The 20,933-nt window shown below is 37.5% G+C and overlaps 2 protein-coding genes across 4 annotated transcripts; both read left to right on the forward strand.

Annotated features, from left to right (window-relative positions):
• Positions 1-2,192: 2,192 nt before the first annotated feature.
• On the forward strand, positions 2,193-11,135 carry LOC107742052 (synaptotagmin-1-like). Of its 3 annotated transcripts, none has more exons than XM_016554902.1 (9): positions 2,193-2,356; positions 5,873-6,001; positions 6,215-6,384; positions 7,663-7,758; positions 8,435-8,602; positions 8,791-8,958; positions 9,482-9,599; positions 10,214-10,347; positions 10,629-11,135. In XM_016554902.1, the coding sequence occupies exons 2-9, from the start codon at positions 5,902-5,904 to the stop codon at positions 10,866-10,868; spliced, it is 1,194 nt and encodes a 397-aa protein (XP_016410388.1). In that variant the 5' UTR covers positions 2,193-2,356; positions 5,873-5,901; the 3' UTR covers positions 10,869-11,135. The 3 variants fall into 3 exon arrangements, with proteins under 3 accessions (XP_016410388.1, XP_016410387.1, XP_016410389.1); XM_016554901.1 differs by having other exon boundaries at positions 2,193-2,352; positions 5,875-6,001; XM_016554903.1 differs by lacking the exon at positions 2,193-2,356 and adding an exon at positions 4,111-4,209 and having other exon boundaries at positions 5,875-6,001.
• Positions 11,136-13,450: 2,315 nt separating this feature from the next.
• On the forward strand, positions 13,451-20,457 carry LOC107742063 (uncharacterized). The gene is made up of 6 exons (XM_016554920.1): positions 13,451-13,455; positions 14,404-14,481; positions 14,892-14,980; positions 15,742-15,828; positions 17,332-17,513; positions 17,604-20,457. The coding sequence occupies exons 1-6, from the start codon at positions 13,451-13,453 to the stop codon at positions 18,474-18,476; spliced, it is 1,314 nt and encodes a 437-aa protein (XP_016410406.1). The 3' UTR covers positions 18,477-20,457.
• The last annotated feature ends 476 nt before the right edge of the window (positions 20,458-20,933 follow it).

Consider the following 20,933-nt stretch of genomic DNA (forward strand, 5'->3'; position numbering starts at 1 on the left):
TATACATTGATTTGGTTTCTTTTTTAAATATAAAAAAAAGGAAAAAATATGCATGGTATTATAATGTGATACTAAAACTAAAATTAAAACAATGGAAAAACCCTTAAGATAACCTGTCGAAAGAAAAAAACACATCTTAAGCACGCAGAATAATATTAGTGGATTTTGAACGATTAATTGCTGCTTTGAACGATTACGTAATTGTGGCATCCGTAATTGTAATCACGATTAGGAATTCGATTAATTGTGCAGTTCTAACTCCTTGCTTTAATTTAGCTAATGTCATTATTGTTGAACTATGCATACATTTAATTGATACTGACAAATACAAAAGTATTATTGCTTGAAAATGTACTTTTACTCTTAAAGGAATAGTTACCAACAATTAAACTGGGAGATTTTTTTTTTTAAATGTCTCGTTTTGAGAGAATTTTTATTTTGGGTGAACTATACCTTTGATGTTATTATATATTTGTTTTATATCATTTGTTTGTTTCAATATATGAAATCACAGCTATTTAACTGAAAGTAGTGCCTTACTGAAATTCAACCCAATCCATGTTAGTATCAACTTTAATGATGGTGCAAGCACGTTGACTCTGTGAATTAAATTTCAGTATTTTCAGTGTATATATAAAATATATTATGATGTTTTATGCTCAGACTTTGCTCATATGGCGTCTTGTACATATGGCTGCATTTAATTTCAGTAGATTTTGGGGTATTTAAACTTGTTTTTAATTGATTCCTACAGTCAGCATGTACTATAATTTTTGTAAACATAGAAAAGCTTCATATAAACTCCTAGAAAGTCTATATGTAGTACTGTGAATCACTATTAAACCCAAATCACCCCATATGAATGCTTCTTATTTTACAACATAACCCTTGTGAATAATACATACAAAGTCAAGTGTAACAGCAAAAGAACAGAATTGGCACCTGATTAAAATGAAAGGTAAGCCACACTTGTGTGTCCAGCTTAGTGCTACTAACTCTCAGGAATGGGCGGACAAGTCCCTCATGTTGTGAAGGCCACCATCCCAGAGTATGTGGGGTTTAACTACAGCCAGTATGGGGCTGCAGGGAGCTCCAGCCAGACAAAATGCCTCATCCACATCCAGACCCCATTCCCGAAGAGTTTTCAGGGCAGACGCACAGACGTTTGTAGAGCCCCATGCTGTTAAAACACAAATGCAGAGAAGGCTGTTCTCTTGCCCAAACTTCCTCCTCATCTGACCGATCAGAACGACGAACTCCTTCATGCAGATCTGGTAACATAAGACTAGGTTAATTTGACAAATGAAGCTTAAAGGGGTCATATGATGCTGCTAAATTCTTTATGCACCAAGAGCTTGTAACACTCCAAAGAGAAAGGAACGTGGTTGGAACACTGCCCTAATCCCTTTAAAGGGTTTAACCCTCCTGAGTGAAAGCTCCGAAAGGATGAAACTGTTCCCTGGAATGCACTTTTGCATCATTTTGCTGAGCCAATTAACCTGAAATAGTCAAGGGCCCTTAGAAGTGGACATTTTTGAGCACTTTGGTTTGGAACGACCGTTCAATGTGGCGGCCATGGTTGTTCTCACACCGTGCCCTTTGGAGGCAGATCTATCCCACTTGGAACACAGTGAATGACTGTTATGCCCACAGCATAAATCCAGGAACGGGAGGTAACAAGTAAAAAAACGATCACTTTTGGGTGAACTATTTGTTTAATTTAATATGGAGATAAACAGCGAAATAACAATAGTTATTTAATTACTCACCCTTATAGTTGGAATATATAAAATGTTCTACATTACTGAACAAGGATTTAAACAAATAAATGACGTTAGACATTAAAATGATAAATACATTTTCTTCAAGAGGACTTTCCACAGTATCAGGTTACCATTAATATTTAAACAGTAGTGTGGCAAGACTGGTTTCTGTTTGTATGTTTTCACTGCTCATCACAGCAGAACATACAGTATTTCAAGAGCAAGAAGGAAGCTGTTCATGCATTGACTTCTATCAGCACTTAATCAACTGTGATATTTAGCTCTTCCTTAAGAATGTATTTGAATATCTTAAATCTGACTGTTTGTGTTTCTTCCTCCAGACCAGTTGAGTTTCACATGAGGTGTTAACCTAGTCCTCTAAAGGCATATGCACAGGCAGTTTTGTGTATTATTGAGGTGTGGCAGGTGCCGAACATTTCTTTCTATATTGAAAGAACACTTTGAGGAGAGCTGCCTAGTCTTTGTTTCCAACTACTTTTGGATTCCAGCACAAGACAATGACTTAACTGTTTAATACTGCAGAACTGGACAAGACAACAGCTGGAACTGGGAGTGGAGGGTAAAAACGGCAAGTTGAGTTATTGTGTATTTTAATTCCCTTTCTAGACAGGTTTCAGCTGGATCCAACAAGTTCTGGTTAAGTGTTGAGTATAGTGCTGTGACTCTGTAAATAAAAAATACATGTTGGGAGTATTTGTTATATTGGATGACATTTAGCAAAATTAACAAGATATAATGTTAATGGGAGCATATCTGATACTGGGCTGGCAAAAAGTGGACATACAGTCAAATCAAAAATTATTCAGACACCAGATATAATTGTTGATTTTTTTTTTTACTAGTGGGTGCAGGACACTATAGTTCATTTATTTAAGTGAGGTTAGCAAAATAAAGTAAACTGTGACATATTATACCCAAAAATTCTTCATACAGTGGACTATGAATAAAAAATTTAGGACCAAAAATTATTCATTCACTTTGACCTGACCACGTTTTGCTTAAGTGGTATCTGACATTATCAAGATGAATTTGTTCTGACACAGTTTAACTCCGAGTTCTTGTCGTATTTTATTACCATTTTCTAAATTATAGCCAATAAACTATTATAATGTGTGAAATGTTGAAGATGTCTTAATAAATTTTGGTTTGACTGTATAATATTGTGGGTTTAACTGCTACAGAGTCAGAAGTCCTTTCTGTGTGGAGTTTGCATGTTCTCCCTGTATTGCAGTGTATTTCCTGAATAAGCAGTGATTGTGAATGTGTGTGTGTGTCCTGGTATTCCCTACATTATGGGAACCGAATGTCCCCACAAGTACATTTTGAACTTGTGGGGACATTGTTTTAGTCACCATGAGGAAACAAGCTTATAAATCATACAATTAAGTTTTTTTTTTTTGAAAATCTAAAATAGGAGAACGTTTTGTGTGAGGGGTAGGGTTGAGGTAAGGGGACAGAAAATACAGTTTGTACAGTAGAAAAGCCATTACGTCTATGGAATGTCCCCATAAAACATGGAAACCAGTGTGTGTGTGTGTGTGTGTGTGTGTATCTGTTTTTCTATTCCGGTGGGGACTTAAACCTGAATACACACAGACTCATGGGGACTCGTGTCACGGTGGGGACCTAAATTGAGGTCCCCACGGGTAAACAAGCTAATAAATCACACAGAATGAAGTTTTTTGAAAATCTAAAAATGCAGAAAGTTTCCTGTAAGGGGTAGGTTTAGGGGTAGGGTTGGTGTAGGGCAATAGAATATACGGTCGGTACAGTAGAAAAACCATTACGCCTATGGAGAGTCCCCACAAGGATAACAAACCAGACATTGTGTGTGTGTGTGTGTGAGAAAGAGAGATCTGTGATGGACTGGCTATCCTTCCAGGGTGTTTCCATGCCTATGGCCTGAAACACTGAGATGGCTCCAGCATCCCCGTAAATCTGCACTTCTTTCCCTTTGTCTTTTTGTGATTTTTAATGTTGTACTTACTATCTCTACCTCTCTTTCTCTCTTCATCTTTATCCCTCTCTTTGTTTTGTAGAGTGTCTCTCTTTCTCATTCATATTTTCACCACTGTCATAAAAAAGATTTAAAATGTCATAAAAAGTGTAGGATTGCTGAATGACTAAAGAAACGTTATCAGCACCTAACAAAAGTTTAGGCAGCTACTCTTCAAAGGCAAAAAGTTGGATGTTGAAAATACTGAATTGCATGAATCGTAATAGAAGACGGAACTGAGATAAAGAACAGACTCTTGTTTTACTGAATGATTAAAGCCTCAATATTTAGTGGGCAGTGACTTCCTTCCCCTCTCTGTGGCTCTGCGTGAAAGGTTTAGGAACGTGTTCATACTATTCAGAATATTATTCTTTATGTTTTAAACTACAACTGAGGAGCCACTATCCCAAAGGATCTAATTTTACAACAGTAAGTGACACTATAATCCTCTGTTTTTATATTGAAGTTCACTTATTTCATGTAATTGTGTTTTAATGCTCAGTTTGTAGCTATTTTGTGCCGCTTTTGATTATAGTTCCATTAGATTAGTTTTGTTTATATCATTTTCAGGCATAATCGTGTCTTTTGTTATTGTTCTGCACTATTTACACTTTTTTTTTGGTTTTTGTTTTTCTCGAGAAACTGGGACTTGGACTATTTAAGTACTTTACTGTTGAATTGCATCAGTCTTGTTTGTGAAAATGTTGAATGTTGGAATGACAGCAAATGTTTTGACTGTATTCTCAAGGCAGCACTGTTCCATTTTTAAGACTGTTTCACTGAAAAAGAATGTTATCTGTACACTTTAAGCACACCCAGTTTTAATGGACTGCAGATGGCTGTCAACACATGTTTAACTTTGGTGGTGACGACATCCTCTTTTTGTCATGCAACCGAGAGTTTAATGTGTTACTAACCGCTTGTTAATTCGTGACGTAAGGAACGCCGTTTCCGGGTCCAAGCCTCCACTCGTTTCAATTGAGAATACCATCTCGACGGCCGTTTATGAGCACTGTTTATTCATATTACACATTTAAGCTAAACTTTTAAAAAGCTTAGAGTGTACACTACAGTCTCTGTGCTCACAGCATCACAGATATGAATATTTGAACAATTTACAAAAGATGAATCACTGTATGGCCATCTGGGATTTTGGTATGGAGATAAAGGTTATGATTATAATTTTTTGATAGTATTACACCACATTGTCTGTGTAAATTAGCACCGTTTGTTGTTTTCTTGTGGAACGAGATAGAGCGTTTGGACCTGGAAGCGGTGATGCTTAACAAGCGGATACAGTTAAAACCTTATGGCAGACTTGTAACATCTAAGCCTTTTTTTCAGTTGCAATTGTATTTACTTGTTTTGATTTGTCTCTAAATTTGACTTTATTAAAAGGATAAGTTATGGAACCACAGACTTTTTATATAAAATCAGAATTGCGAGATATGAACTCAGAATTCTGGATTTTTTTCTCACAATTCCAAGTTTGCATCTCACAATTGTGAGTTTAAATCTCATAATTCTGCCTTTTTTTCTCAGAATTCTAAATTGACATCTTGCAATTCTTGCTATTTTGTTTGCTTGCTTGTTTTTATTTTGTTTGTTTTCACCACAGAATAAAAAATAAAAAGGTAATTGCAACATTTTATCTCACAATACTGACTTTTTCATCTCAATTCGCTTATATCTTGCAATTCTGAGAAAAAAGTATGAATTTTGAGATTTAAAATCACAATTAAGTTATTAAATTTTTTTTATTCCATAGCAAAAATGACCTTCATTAGGGATAGTTCGCTCAAAAATTAAAACTCAGCCATCATTTGTTCATCTTCAGTTTTCCAGTGGAACACAATAGGAGATGTTTAGCAGAATGTGTATAGAATGTATGACTTCACAGTACGGACTCCTAATTATATTTACCAAGGGTTTGAAATGACATACTGACAGAATTTCCATTTTTGGGTCAACTATTCCTACAATTGTTAGTAAACTGCTCCCTTCAGGCTGACTAAAGTGTTGCACAACCATTCTAACCAGTAGGGGCCGTCACAAAACAAGGTAACTAACTATCTTTTGTATGTATATTTCCAGTGACCCACTGGCCCCATCCATTTCACCATGACACCAAGACCAACATTAAAACCAACTAAAACACTTCACACCAACACCACAACAGCTGCTCCAGGCTTCCTGCCCTCTTTCCTGGACAGGATTCCTTGTGAGTATATCATATGAATCCTCGTTTCAGCACTTGCTCCACAGGCCCTGATCTAATTCCGCCCCTTGCACACATTTCTTTCTACTCAATTTTCACTTGTTACAACTTTGGCTTGCCTTAAGGTCTCACCTCATCCATCAGATGTGTGTCATGGTGCTATACTGGACCGCTACTGTGATGTGTGATGGAATATTGTTGTTTTTGCCACAACAGTGCCAAGATGGGCCATCTATGCTATATTTGCTGCCGTCATCCTGCTTATTCTTATCTTTGTGATATGCTGCTGTGTAAAATGCTGCTGCAAAGGGAAAAAGAAGAGGAAGAAGAAGCTGGACCAGAAGATCAGTATGAAAGGGATCTCAGGAACTACAACCGCAGCACTGGTGAGAGATGGGTCATCCATGCTTGGGAATGCTGGTTAAATTGTTCTTCTAGTCAGAAAAAAGGATGAAATGAAGAGCAAATGGAAGCTTCTCACTTAATCTCACATGGGTCTCCTTTAGAGTTTTAGAAGAGATCTCAACATCAAATCTGATTTTCCAAGAAACAAGTCTTTGAAAGTCCAAGATAGTAACTTAAACATTTCTCATCAAATGCTTCAATGCTTTTAACATTGCTTTTATTGCCCTATAATCTTGCAATATATCAATAATTAACTCATTTGTGCCTATGTTTTTTCTTCTTCTAAGAAATTTTAAAGGCAAGGTGTGTAATGTTTGCACTAGTGTGACAAAATAAAAATTCCTCAAACACTCCCATCATCTGCTATTGGTTGAAAAAAACATCCAAATCCCGTCTCCAAACTCACACCATTGGCTGCCATTGTTGACATGGTCCTTTAAAGGAATAGTTCATCCAAAAATTTAAATGTGCTGAACATGTACTCGTTCAAGACGTAGATGAGTTTTTCTTCATAGGAATAGATTTGGATAAATGTAGCATTCCATCACTTGCTCACCAGTGGATCCTCTGCAGTGAATGGGTGCCGTCAGAATGAGAGTCCAAACAGCTGACAAAAACATCACAATAATCCACTCCAGTCCAACAATTAACATATTGTGAAGTGAAAATCTGTGTGTAGTTGCTTCTGGCCAAAATACAAGTCTATCCATATCAATGTTTCCTCCAGTGAAAAAGTCCATTGTCTCTCTAACCAAAATCCACCTACATATTTTGGACTGTTTTGGCTTGTGAATGGTGCTTGATCTGTGCATATTTCTCTACTGATTTAGACTAAAGAACCTTTTCACTGGACAAAGCAATATTATAGATAGAGGACTCGTATTTTAGCCAGAAGCAACGGTTTGAAGTTAAAAATGTGTTAATGATGGATTTGTTTCTTACGAACGCACAGATTTTGTGGATTACTTGTGGATTATTGTGATGTTTTTATCAGCTGTTTGGACTCTCATTCTGACGGCACCCATTCACTACAGAGGATCCAGTGGTGAGCAAATTATGCAATGCAAAATTTCTCCAAATCTGTTCTGATGAAAAACAAACTACATCTTGTATGGCCTGAGGGTGAGTACATTTTCAGCAAATTTTCATTTTTGGGTGAACGGTTCCTTTAAGTTTCCTAAGCTGTGAAAGTCTAACTCTGAACAATAAAATATTCCTCTGGGTGGCGTTCACTAATGGGATACTGGATGTACTGACAGGTCCAGCCTGAGACAGAGGATGCAGAGTATGGATCAGCTGACCAGCAGAGAGGAAAACTGCAGTACTCACTGGAGTTCAACACATCCATATCAGAGGTCACTACATCTCTTTCACTGATTTTACAGCAGTGCCCTCAACTGGCAGGAAGTATAAACAAATTATTCCTAACTTCCATCCATTTACTTCATACATCTCTGTTCATTCCAAAATGCCAATATCCTCAATATTATAAAGCAAGTTTGTACTTTTAGAATAATAGCAAAATTATTGAAACTATGAAATAGAATTATAGAAACTAAGTAGTGATCAAAAGTATTAAACAAGTCAGAATTACCTTATAGTTAATCTTCTTCACCAAAGTCATCATTATTTGTCTAGATTGATTTTCTCCGGTCGTTCAAGACATTCTATCAATTAACTTGAGGTGCATCTTTTTATTTAAAGTCTACATGAACTTGTGATCGGCTTTAAAATGGAAATTTGGAATATTGGAATATTGAATGAAGAAAAAATTAATGTCAGGGCTACGGGAACACCATTCCAGGGTGAAGAAGCATACATACTTTCACAAAAAATTAACTATAAACTTTAAAAAAATATTATTGTGGATTAATTTTCATGGATGAATTGTTCAGCACAAGCCTAGTAATGTGCACTAACAAAGTAAATAGGGTCCGTTTTGAATTCATGTGGACTTTAAGAATATGCTTTTAGATTAAAACTGTTTTTAAGATCATAATATTATATGTACTGTACCATATTTCTCATCAGCTGACTGTAGGGATAAAAGAAGCTGCTGCTTTGAAAGCGATGGACTCAGGAGGGACATCTGACCCTTATGTGAAAGTCTACATCCTTCCCAACAAGTCCAAAACATATGAGACGAAAGTCTTCAGGAAAACCCTAAACCCAGTGTTCAATGAAAATTTCAAATATCAGGTAAACCATGCAGCATATGAAATCATTCATTATCATAGGGGGAATAGATTAATGTTAGGAAAACAGTCTGTTGTCAGCTCAAACAATGACCTGATGAGGTCAAGATCAAGCTCATTAAAGTGGAGTTGTTAAATGTACAGCCTATTTACAGTAACAAAACACTGATTTGTTGTTTTCCTCGCTTGTAGATCCCTCAGAAGGAGTTGACTGAGTCGATACTGGTGATGCAAGTCTATGACTTTAACAGATTCTCCAAACACGACATGATCGGTGAGATCAGACTGAATCTGTCCACTGTGGACTGGAATCATGTGATTGAGGAGTGGAGAGATCTGAGCGAAGCTTCCAAACATGAGGTTCAGTTCAGTCAAATACGTTGTCGAGTTCAATGTATTTTTTCATGTAGTTAGTTCACATAAATTATATCTATATGCAGTGCAAAGTGTCATTCTCTAAAAACTGGAAATCAACTGGAAGTCCCAAAAAGTTATTTTGCCCCTTCTTTTACTATTGCTGCGGTATGGATGATGCTCCTACAAAATGGCTTATATTTTAAATCTTGAGAGAACGAAATCTTTCTATCACTACATGACAAAGCAAATGGATTTTGTTTCCATCACGTCACCATAGAGCATCATGTAAAATTACAGTGAGTCCCCCTGGAGCAACCTTATGTCCCCCACTCAATGGCACAATGGTGACAAATCGAAATCTACCATCTTTGCTTGTGAGCACTCAGTTCTTAACACAATTTACATCATGACCCCTGCAAGTCAAGACTGAAAATCCAGATTCCCTAAACAAGGCTCTGTAGGCAAAAGAGCATTCTCCATGCATAATGTAACTGCTACATCTTACATAATGTGTCCATTTTTGCAGCAAGAGCATCTGGGAGAGATCTGCTTTTCTCTTCGTTATGTCCCCGCTAGTAGTAAACTCACTGTGATCATACTGGAAGCCAAGAACCTGAAGAGGATGGACCAGGGTGGCTCTTCAGGTGACATACTTACTAAAATATCCTACATCCTCTAAAGTGTAGTCTGCAATCACTACTGACAGAAACAAAACTTCTCAAACACTAGAAATAGTAACATTGGCTCACAGGAAAAATGTGCCTCTACCTTCAGTTTTGCAAAACGTACCAATACATTTACAATTCACTGCAGTTTCCAGATAAAATGAATACTAGTGGCAGTAAAACACCTGAATTGCTTTTCTGACAATAGTAAACTTGCTCGGTAGCTCACCTGGTACAGCACTGCATTTGCGATGAAAAGCTCGGGTACGAGTCCTGTGAAACATACATGAGTCACGATAAAAGAGTTCACGGACTTGTAGAAGCAAGCTAAAGCGGCAAAACATTGCCAAATACAAGCTCATCTGTTTTAGATGAAACTGAATGTGCTTTTAGCGCCACTTACTGGACATTTCACTTTGAGCGTGTTGTGAAGCATGGAAGAATTAGATTTTGTAGAAATGCTGCTACAGGCAAAAAAAAAGAAAAAATGTACTTGTGTTATTCCAATGCCAAAGTGTTTTCAGCCATAGCATTATTTCAAGTAGCTATAGAGAGTGTGTTTCGCTTTGAAATGTTCTGTTTTTGTTTTGTAGACCCTTATGTGAAAGTTCAATTGATTCTGGATAAGAAAAAGTGGAAGAAGAAGAAAACATCAGTGAAGAAGCAGACACTGAATCCATACTTCAACGAATCTTTCACTTTTGAACTGTCATTTGAACAGATTCAGGTGAGAGAAGCCTAGAAACTGGTTGCTTAGATGAATTAAGCGTCCAATGGAGAATAAATTGACAGCATTTGCTGTGATCTTACGGAGCCATTGTGATGTTTATCCTCAGAAGTATCTGAACATTTCTCTATTAGATTGTTTGATTTTCGTTGGTTTGATTTGTGTCTGTGAGAAAAAAAATAGGGTTGTAATATCAGAATTTCATTCTTACATGATTTCAACCTCGTCAAGTAACTTATAATGCGTATAACTGTTTGTTTCGCTCATTATCCCTCATACAGAAAGTCCAGCTGGTCATCTCTGTGTGGGATCATGACAAAATGAGCAGAAATGATGCGATCGGCAAGATCTATCTGGGCTGTGATGCTACAGGAAACCAGCTGCGTCACTGGGCGGATATGCTGTCCAACCCACGCAAGCCTGTGGCTCAGTGGCACACGTTACTCTCCTCTGAACAGGTGGACACAACACTGGCCTTGAAACACACGCTAAAGATCCCATTCACAAACAAAACCTTCTGAAAAACCTCCATTCCCATTTCTTTGTAACAATGTTCACAAGAATTTCAATAAGTTATACTGGAGTGTAATGCCCAGACTAGAGACCAATAAGAATATATCTGATTTCTTGCCATTCTTTTTCGTTTATTTATAACAATACATAAGCATTTCATTACTCTCTCCTATGTTGTCTTCTTCATCATTTGTAGCTATTAGCTAGTCCAATATTTTAGTCAAACATTCATATGAAAGTAAATCTATTTATAAGAATGATTTTCTTAAGAAAAGCTCATTATTTGTAGTTAAAGGGGTCATGCGATTTCAATTTTTCCTTTCTCTTTGGAGTGTTACAAGCTCTTGGTGCATAAAGAAGATCTGTAAAGTTGCAAAGACTAAAGTCTCAAATCCAAAGAGATATTCTTTATAAAAGTTAAGAGTCAGCCACGCCTACTGCTGTTTGCCATGTTTTCAAATCAGATATAACAATACATCCATTTTATTTGTTGTATTTAGCATAACTTTATCTGTAAGATTGATGTAATGCTGTCACATCACCCTAATTTTTTATTAAATGATCTATTACTTCCCCATATATGTATTAGTTAGCCACTATTCACTATTTAGAGAAATTATACTGAATTTTACAGTTTTGTTGTTTATATAAGTTATGAACATGTTTTTAAAACCAGCAAAAACCTTCTCATGTTTTGAAGTTTGGGATAAAATGATGACTGAATTTTTTTGAGATTTTGAAACTGCAGACACGAGACAGTTGTATCAGGTTTGGTGAGTTCACACACACACACACACACACACACGAGCATGCTGATTTCTCTTGTGACTACAGTAAGCACTAGATAAGGGTATGAATATCAGGCTGTCAGCACACATGTGGGCCAATTACACCGTTATAATGAGATTTCTTCCTTTGAGCAAGTTTAAAGAATGCTAAAGGCTGGAGAACTCATTAGTTGCTTTTGCACAGTCATGTTTTAAACACTGAGGTACATTTTGAAATATAATTCAGAACACATTATTTTGTCATCAACAAGCACACTGGAAAATTGTTGTGCACTTTTTGTACCTTCTTCAAGGTGTCCTTTGATTTATATACTGTATATTGTTTTTGTATAAAATCAATTAAATGTTTCATATCTAAGTTATGTTGCTTTTATTCAGCAAGGATGCATTAAATTGGTCAAAAAGTGACAGTATGTTGATCATGTGACACTGAAGACTGGCGTAACGATGCTGAAAATTTAGCTTTGCATCACAGGAATAAATTACATTTTAAAGTATATTCAAATAGAAAACAGTTACTTTAAGTTGTAATACTATTTCACAATATTATGTTTGCAATGTATTCTTAATCAAATAAATGCAGACTTGATGAGCACAAGAGACTTCTTTCAAAAACATTACCATTGCTTATGTAAGATTCTTTTATGCATGTATTTTCTTTCACAGCCTGAGCCACTCCAAGTGAAAATGGCTCCATAGAAAAGAACAATATAGACCACTTACAGCTGATTTGGCAGCGATTTCCATTCTTCATTTCTCTTAACCATCACAAAAGCAGGCGCACTGCAGGTTTATGATCAGCAGAGATAGTAAACACTGTTGACATGACCTTTAGAGTCTCGAGATCAGAGTGGAGCTTTCATCTCCGATCAAAGGGAATATTCCTGCTAGCTTACCATGCTGTGCAGGATACATCCACGCTGCATTTACTGGATAAAAAATAGAGTAAAAACAGTAATACTGTGACATATTATTACAATTTAAAATAGCTGCTTTATATTTGAACATATTTTAAAATGCAGTTTATTCCTGTGATGCAAAGCTGAATTCTAATATATCTTGAAATGCAGTTCATTAATTGCTCAGAATTGTTTATGTGTGTGTTTTTGATTGGGGTCTGCAACGACTGACATCACATGTAGGCCTACTTCGGCTACAATACAGCCATACAAGGTAATCCAGTTATGAATGATTCAGTCCTAAGTACCTTTATAAAACACATCTTCTCATTTGCATGTCTCACGGCTCTAATTGAAATCTTGTTCTTTGTAGTCAGGAGACCACACCTCTGAAACAGGTGGGAATAATAGAGTGTGCGTTTGTGACCGACACCGACCGACAGACCGACACTTTGTTATGTAAATAAAGCCTTATACCACCCACTGGTGTTAGGCCACATTTTATCCAGCGTTTATGAGGGTCTGTTACCAAGCGGCCTCATTATTACAATGTTTGTTGAACAGCCACTGAACATCCATTTAGGCGACATGTCCGTTGTCAAGGCACTTTGATTGGCTTTGTTGACATCTAACCCTCAAATTACAATATGGCTACTAGTTCATTTCTGATCTAAACAATTAAAGGACTGAATTCTGAAAGGACCCTTGCTGTGAAATATTGCTGTTGAATGGAGTTACCGGTGTAGTTTTGTTGCTAAAGAGCAGCGCATGACGTCAGGATCTGGAGGGGTTTCCTAGATACTTGCAGCAACCTGAGCCGGTCTCTGATTATCCTGAGCACAGATAACAAGCCGTCACAAGCAGTTTTAGCCTTCTGACATCAGCATCTGTAACAGAAACACAATGAGGTAAGAGGTTTGGTTTATTCAAGAGGTTTTCTTTCTTTTGTACACTGCTTTGCACATGGAATTGGACAATGAGTCAGTAACAAAAAAGAAGTATCTTCCCTGATAGCACGCATATATCACGGAGATGTCTGTTTGATGTCTGCATTTACATCTGCAAGACGTGTTTGCTCATCTACAATACGTCTATAGGATGTTTCCTATCAGATGTCAAAAAGAGACGTTTAGAAAATGTCTTTAAAGGGGTCATATGATGCTGAAAAAAAGAACATTATTTTGTGTATTTGGTGTAATGAAATGTGTTTACGCAATTTAAGGTTCAAAAAACACATTATTTTCCACATACTGTACATTATTGTTTCTCCTCTATGCCCCGTCTTTCTGAAACGCATCGATTCAGAATTGAAATTGCATCATATGACCCCTTTAAGATGATTAAGACTGACATCTTAGAGATGGCTATCAGATGTTTGTACACAGCAGATGCTTTCCAGATGAAGCGATCTTTAACAGATGTCTTGCAGACGTACATGTGCTATCTGGGTTGGTATGGTACTGTGGTTATACTACGGTATCTGTGAAGTTGGAGTACCCTGTAAATTATGGTGTGTTAATATGGCAATCATTCAGTACTGTGTTATAAGGGAAACGGAGGTAGTTGTATATTTTACAACAGTAAATATTAGTAGGTTTATGAATTTGTTCATGTAAAGGCTACAAAAAGTATTCAAAACTATTCCCTAGTACTGGGGCATGTGTTGTCACAATTTGTTTTTTAACAGCCTATTTTTAGGCCACATTTACTACATACTACAATAAATATATATACTACAACTAAATAGACTAAATGTACACTTGCCTATATACATTAATAGGCTAAATTCTATTCAAGAAGATGTTATTTGTCAACTACCCACTTTAGCCAACACATGAACTACTTTTCCCATGAAGCTCAGCTCGTCGCTTCCGTGACGTCGTTTGTCCACGTGAGCTTCATTCAGCTGAGCGCTGCAAAGATGAATGGCTGGGGTTTGTTTAAACAATCTTACGCTTCATATATTTCCTGCTCACAAATGTTATAAATGTCTTGTATGTGTATCTTCTGTTTGTTGCTCTCTGGTGTTTTGAGTCGCGTGCATGCAGTGAAAACACACAGCCATCCGGATGAAGCTGTACAAACACATCTGATGAGACATGAACGCTCATTTAACGCAGTGATGATTTTTCCGTTTATATAATCATGCCTGCGCTCGGCAGCATGAAACCAGCATTTGATCGTGAAATCAGACTGAAGTCCTGGAATGCTTGAGCGCGGGGGTGTCTGTCTGTCTGTCCCCTTCACTGCAGTCACACATCTGACCAGCATATGCATGCCTCACACTGCAAACATCTCTTTGAGAAATAAATGGCTTTGGAAATGTTATTTGAATTGTTTACAGGGGGTGGAAGATGGAAACGTTGGAAAAATGGAGCAGAGACATCATGACACCTCATCAGCCGGATAAAAAAGAGCAGTCCAAACAAAATGGTGAGATTTGCTTCAAACCTGCGTTTTTGGTAATAAGAATTGTGTCTTTCTAAAATGTCTTTAATCTGGTTATGTTTATTAATTTGTATAATGTAAATATACCGACATTCTTGGACAACTAAAAACTGCTTTCACCTTAAAATATATTGATAATCCCCATAATAATAAACAAAAAGTAAAACAGAAGGCCATATGATGAATTACAGATCGTCAGAAGTGTTGTTTTCATAAACCTTTCCACAAGTACGAAACACGTACATGTATTGTCTTCTATAGATTTTCACTGCAGATTATTTGATAATTCCTTCCTACTTCCAAATCCCCACAATTTACAGTAAAATAACATGTTCTGCTAAATCTATTTGTCAGAAGGTGTAGAAACCCCGTACAGCATATTTGCATTTTCTGTGCACATTTTAAGCTTTCGAATTATGTTCCTAAACATCAAACTTTACACCTCTTGAAGTAACGTTTTTGTTTGTGATACCCTGGCCCGATGCCAACATGTCTTCTTTACACAACATGTCTTCTTTTGTCCTTTTTTAAATAAAAATAATTAATTAATAGCATTTGGTTTATGCTACAGCTGTGTGGACCAATGTTTTCTAGAGCTCATTTGATTGGATGAATGTTTGTAGTGCAGACATGGTCTATAAACCACAAAACTTCAATTTTGATTTAATGAGATCTTTTGTTTTTTCTGCTGGTGGATTCATTCTGTTTCGGACAACCTTTTTTTTCTTTTGGTCTATTTTATTCAGGCATGATTGCAAAAAATCTGCTCAACTCTCTCAAGATTCGCAGTCGTTTGCAACTCCAGCCAATTTCTCGTTCAGCATGTGCCACTGGTAAGTACTACAGTATGTGCTTATGTACTTTTTTTAAATTATTATTCAGGACACTATCACATATCGTTTTCTGTATTGTGACATTCATATACTGTGTATGTCACTGTCTAACAAAAGTTTTAAATATATTTTTAGTATGTTCTTCATAGGTATTCAGCCCTTCTGGAAATAAAATCTTAAATTGTTTTAGCAAAATGATTTAGAGTAAATAGAAAGAAATCTTATTTAAATTTATTTAAAAAAATTATTTTAAAAAACATTAAAAATTACAATTATTTTGTGCAGATAATTTTCATATTTTCAATTTCACATTTGAGAATCTGTGGTACAAAATTTACATTCTGTAAATGCAAATTTCTTTAAAACAAGAACTCATTGATGGAACTAATTATTGTAATAGACTATTGCATGAATCTGAATGTCTTTTAGCATTGTTGACAATGGTTGTTTATTTTCACCAGCTAATATGCAGATACTTCAAATTTAGTTGCAGCTGAACGAATCCTCAGGCAGATTTGGTCAGAATTGCTGTTTAGCGCTGTGTCGTGTTAACAAACATGCACATAGTCAATTGGCGGAACAATAAAACGATGGAATGACTGTCTGAAGTGAGATATGTGGGTGTATTAATGCCTGAGTCGTGTTTTCCTGGATCAAACAAACTCTCAGCTCCATCAATGAGCATCCTCATTGAATCACACACATTCGCTGACAGACAGGTGCCTTATAGGGAGAAACTTAAGGGCAATTTCTTATCAGCCTGTTGAGCACTTAAGAACACTGCTGAAGTGGGACTCTTGTTTTGCATTGGGAGATTTCATAATGCCCACAATCATCAACATGTCAATAGAACATCTTCAACCTTGTGGCCTTTGTAAATTTTCAGTGGGCAGAAGTAATAGGAAACAAACACTGATTTAAATGATTGGGCACTGATAAACACTGATTGGAATGATTTGATTTCAGAATAATTCCCCTTCACTCTAGGATCTGGAAGTATCTAGATTAGTGACTCTGGCATTGTTGAAGGGGTTTAAAAAAAATCCTCCTTTCTTTGCATACTGAATTTGGATCATTGTCTTGTATCTATCCAACCATCTATATCAGGGGTCACCAGACTCGGTCCTGGAGGGCCGGTGTCCTGCAGAGTTTAGCTCCAACCCTAATTAAACACACCTGAACCAGCTAATCAAGCTCTTACTAGGTATACTTGAAACTTGCAGGCAGGTGTGTTGAGGCAAGTTGGAGCTAAACTCTGCAGGACACCGGCCCTCCAGGATCAAGTTTGGTGACCCCTGATCTATATAATCTTGTTTACTCAAAACCAAATTTTTAGGTGCATATTTTAATGGACCCCTTTACACCGAACAAGAATACTTGCAAGGCTGTTAAACAAAGTAAACTTTGTATTTGAACTGGTATTTGAACTTTTCTGTGTGGTTGACAAGATTTGAGGTAAAAGATTTGTTCATTGACCTCAGTCCATCTGATTTGTTTTTTAAGGCTCCTGTCCAGATCTGATGAGTAGGAACGAGCAGCCTGACTCCCGGCCGCTTGCCATGGCCCTGACGCCCCAGCTACCCCCCAGGACCCATCGGCCCCTGTGTCTCTCAGTGTCCTCTGACAGCAATGGACGCTTCAAAGCTCTGGAGACCCAGGAATGGAAGAACAACCTCAAAGCTCAGGTAGGTGGAAGTATTTTCAAGTCAGCTGCTCGTAACTTGTTGGAGGTCCAGTTCAAGACCCCCATCGTAATGTGTGACTTTTTCCATCAGATGGAGCAGGCCCATAGTGCCGGAGCAGCCAGCAGCACAGGTTCCCTGGAAAGAGCGTCTCTCTTTTGCGCTTCTGGCTCCACCACCACCTCCAGCTCTGGCCTCTCCAGTCCGGTGGAGCACCTCACCAAGAGCAAGTCCTCTAGTCGCTTTTCACTCTTCTCCCCACCTTGGAACAGCAGCTCTGAGTCCGACTCCAATCCACCTTCCCGCTCCGGATCCAAGAAAATGCGCAACTACAGTCGCAGAGCCGGTCCCGGCAGTGCTAAAACGGGCCCAGAGACTCCAGAACCCAAGCAGAGCGTCCCTGAGCACTTCCAGTACTCAGAACCAGTCATATCCAAGGTTACGGACTACATTTATGTGGGCAACCTGAACGCGGCTTATAGTGGACGTACGTTGTGCCGTAATAATATCGACAGCATCATCGACATGAGCAGCCTGCCCGGGGAGACTTGTTTGAGAGTCATTCCTTGCACTTGTTCAAGGGGCGTCAAGCATAGTTGGTCTCGGCTCAAAGTGGACATGAGCGACCTTCCGGACACTGTCCAAGAAGGGCTGGCACTCAAGCACCGCTGCTTCGAGGACATCAATGAGTGCATAGATGCCTCCACTGAGAAAAGGAAGCGAGTGTTGGTGCATTGTCGTGATGGTTTTTCCCTCGCCCCCACTTGCATTATTCAGTACCTCATGGTAAAACAAAATATGAGGCTTATAGCTGCCTACGAGCTGCTCAGAGCCAAACACCCCGTCAACATTCGCGAGTCCCATCAAAACGTTCTGGTAAGTCTCGAAAGAGCTCTGAGACCGGGTGGGAACACGGATCCAGAGTGCTTTAAACAGGCCATCTCCCGCAAAGTGGCTTGGACCTGATAGCGAACCTTGGGGAACCTCAGTTTTATTTGAACGTTTGTAGTTTGTGCTTTTATTTTGTACATTATTTCCTCCTTAACTGTCAAAGGCAGCTTTTTTGTTTTAACTGAGCTGGATGTCATGGTGTGAGTACTAACTGTGAAAATTTACTGAAGTTGTTCAGTGGCCATTTTAGCAAAACAAAGCCTGAGAATTTGAGTCATTCGTTTTGCTTCTGGCTAAACAAAATAGGAACAAACATGCTTTGTGCAGCTGCTAAACAATTTGATTTGTCTGGGAATATATCTCCTGTTTATTCTTCTTCACGTGGGTACATAGCCATGCTCTGCAGGTTTATGCTGAGGAAGAAAGTAGTGGGAGCTCTCAGGAGACGAAACAATGTCACATATGGCTGCAAACACCACTACTGAGGCTGAAACATCAAACTGGAGTACTATCAACTAAACATCTCAAACACTCTGTTAACAGATTGAGGACTAAGCACCATTAGTCATTGTATCTGGCAGTACAAAGCACAACCTTTGTTGGCCTCCTTATTCATTTGACAGTTGGTTGATATTTCTCTGTGTTCAACCAGGGTCGAAAGATACACAGTAAGAGTAGTCCTCTATGAGGAGACATTTCATTTACTAAGTGTCGTTTATTAAATGTGTAATATTCAACAAGTTTGATCAAATAATTCAGTGCTTGGAAACAATGTGAATTTTGTGATTGTGTAAAGCATTGAAACTGGCCCACTTTATACCTTTTATGGAGTGTTGGTATTTGGAAAATGAATTAAACCGAGTTGGTGAGCAATGCTCTATTATTGCACTAACCACAAGGAAATGCACAAGTTTTGCTTAAAGTTTGCTTAGTTTGATTTAATGTTGCGCAGTGAATATAGATCAAAATATTTTGATTACGCTAATGTTTATGCTTAACTATAATGATTGTTGTTCATGGTTTCTATTGTATTTTGATTTAGCCATATAGAAAAATGTAACAACCCTGATAGCACACGTATGTCACCAGAATGCATGCATCTTCATTTAGACAGTTTTTTTAAAAGCGTTAGCTAGTTTGCAATATGTTGTTGACAAAATCCCTGGTCAGATATACACCCAGTTTGTACTGAAAGTGACCAATGCAACAAACCTAGATGGCTCTTATTATAATAGATAAATCGAAGTAGGTTAGCAGTGTTGATTCTAACGCGAACAATCTAGTTTTGATGCTTTGCAACGCATTACTTGCTTCTAGTGTAGATTGGAATGTTTTCTGCAACATTTATGGTTTCAAATTTAGATGAATCTGCTGTTTTTCTGACGTCTGCACACAAATATAATATAATGGTGACGTACGTGTGCTTATCGGGAAATATATTTGACATGGCTTATGCTTGTCAGCAGTGATTCTTCTATTTTGATATTTAGTGCACAGTTTGGTGAAGAAAGACCCTCCTGAGTTTTGGTGCCTTTTGTTTGAACTTGTCCAGTGTGATTATTGTGACATTCACACGCGCACACTATATGCACTCATCAGGTATAGACAAAATGTCGTCTTTATGCTTTGACATGTTCAGGAAATGCTCCATGTTGGTGTAATTTTGTGATGTATGGCAGAGATCAGTTTCATCTGAATCCGCTGTTGTAAAGGTTTCATAGCAGTGCTCACAGTGAACAGTGCCTGTACTTCAATCAGTGTGGTGGTGACGTCAGTCAGTGTGATCATTACCTTCTTCTACGGGCCTGCAATTAGCTTCTGACATTAACAAAGCTGTATTTAGATTCAAATGGAACATTACCTGTTGCTTTATTCTTATTCATTAGCTTATTTAAATCTATATTTTTGGATGGTTGATCTCGCCCTGTAAAGGTCTAACTACATGAACTCTCAGGTTAACTTTATTGGCCTAGAAAACATTCTCAATGCGTTAGAAACCAGAATAATGTGAGGCAATGTATTTTCTGTATCACGTTTTTGAAGAAAATGCATTTGTGCACATGTCGATATTAAAGAGAATCTGATGCACTGATTTTCTTGTCGTGTGATTTGTTCAAATAGGAAATCATGTGAATCTTGGAAAAGATATGTATGTGATCATGTCATTTTGTTTGAGTATCTCCAGATTTTATCAAGAAGCTACTGTTTTACTTTTACACGCTATGGTATTGTAAGCTGATAACGTGGATACTAGTACCCAATTTCACAAATAACTGCCCCTAGTGGTTGGGAGGACTGCTGTTGGTTATTTGACTTGTTAGCAACTTTTTGTCTTTTTTAAACTCTACTAAAGATCATAAGCCCAGAGGAGAAAAGATATAGCAACATATTCAGCTTTTGTCTTTTTGTTATACAAGAATGACATTAAAACTGTCTTGGAAACCTTTTAAAATAACTTTAAAATGTATTTTTAATACTTTGCAAATGTACATGATTAACTATGATGATTTAAACAGAGTGAAATAATCATAA

Source organism: Sinocyclocheilus rhinocerous, unplaced genomic scaffold (assembly GCF_001515625.1).
Source record: "Sinocyclocheilus rhinocerous isolate Xijiao unplaced genomic scaffold, SAMN03320098_v1.1 scaffold135, whole genome shotgun sequence".
Classification (NCBI taxonomy): Eukaryota; Metazoa; Chordata; class Actinopteri; order Cypriniformes; family Cyprinidae; genus Sinocyclocheilus; species Sinocyclocheilus rhinocerous.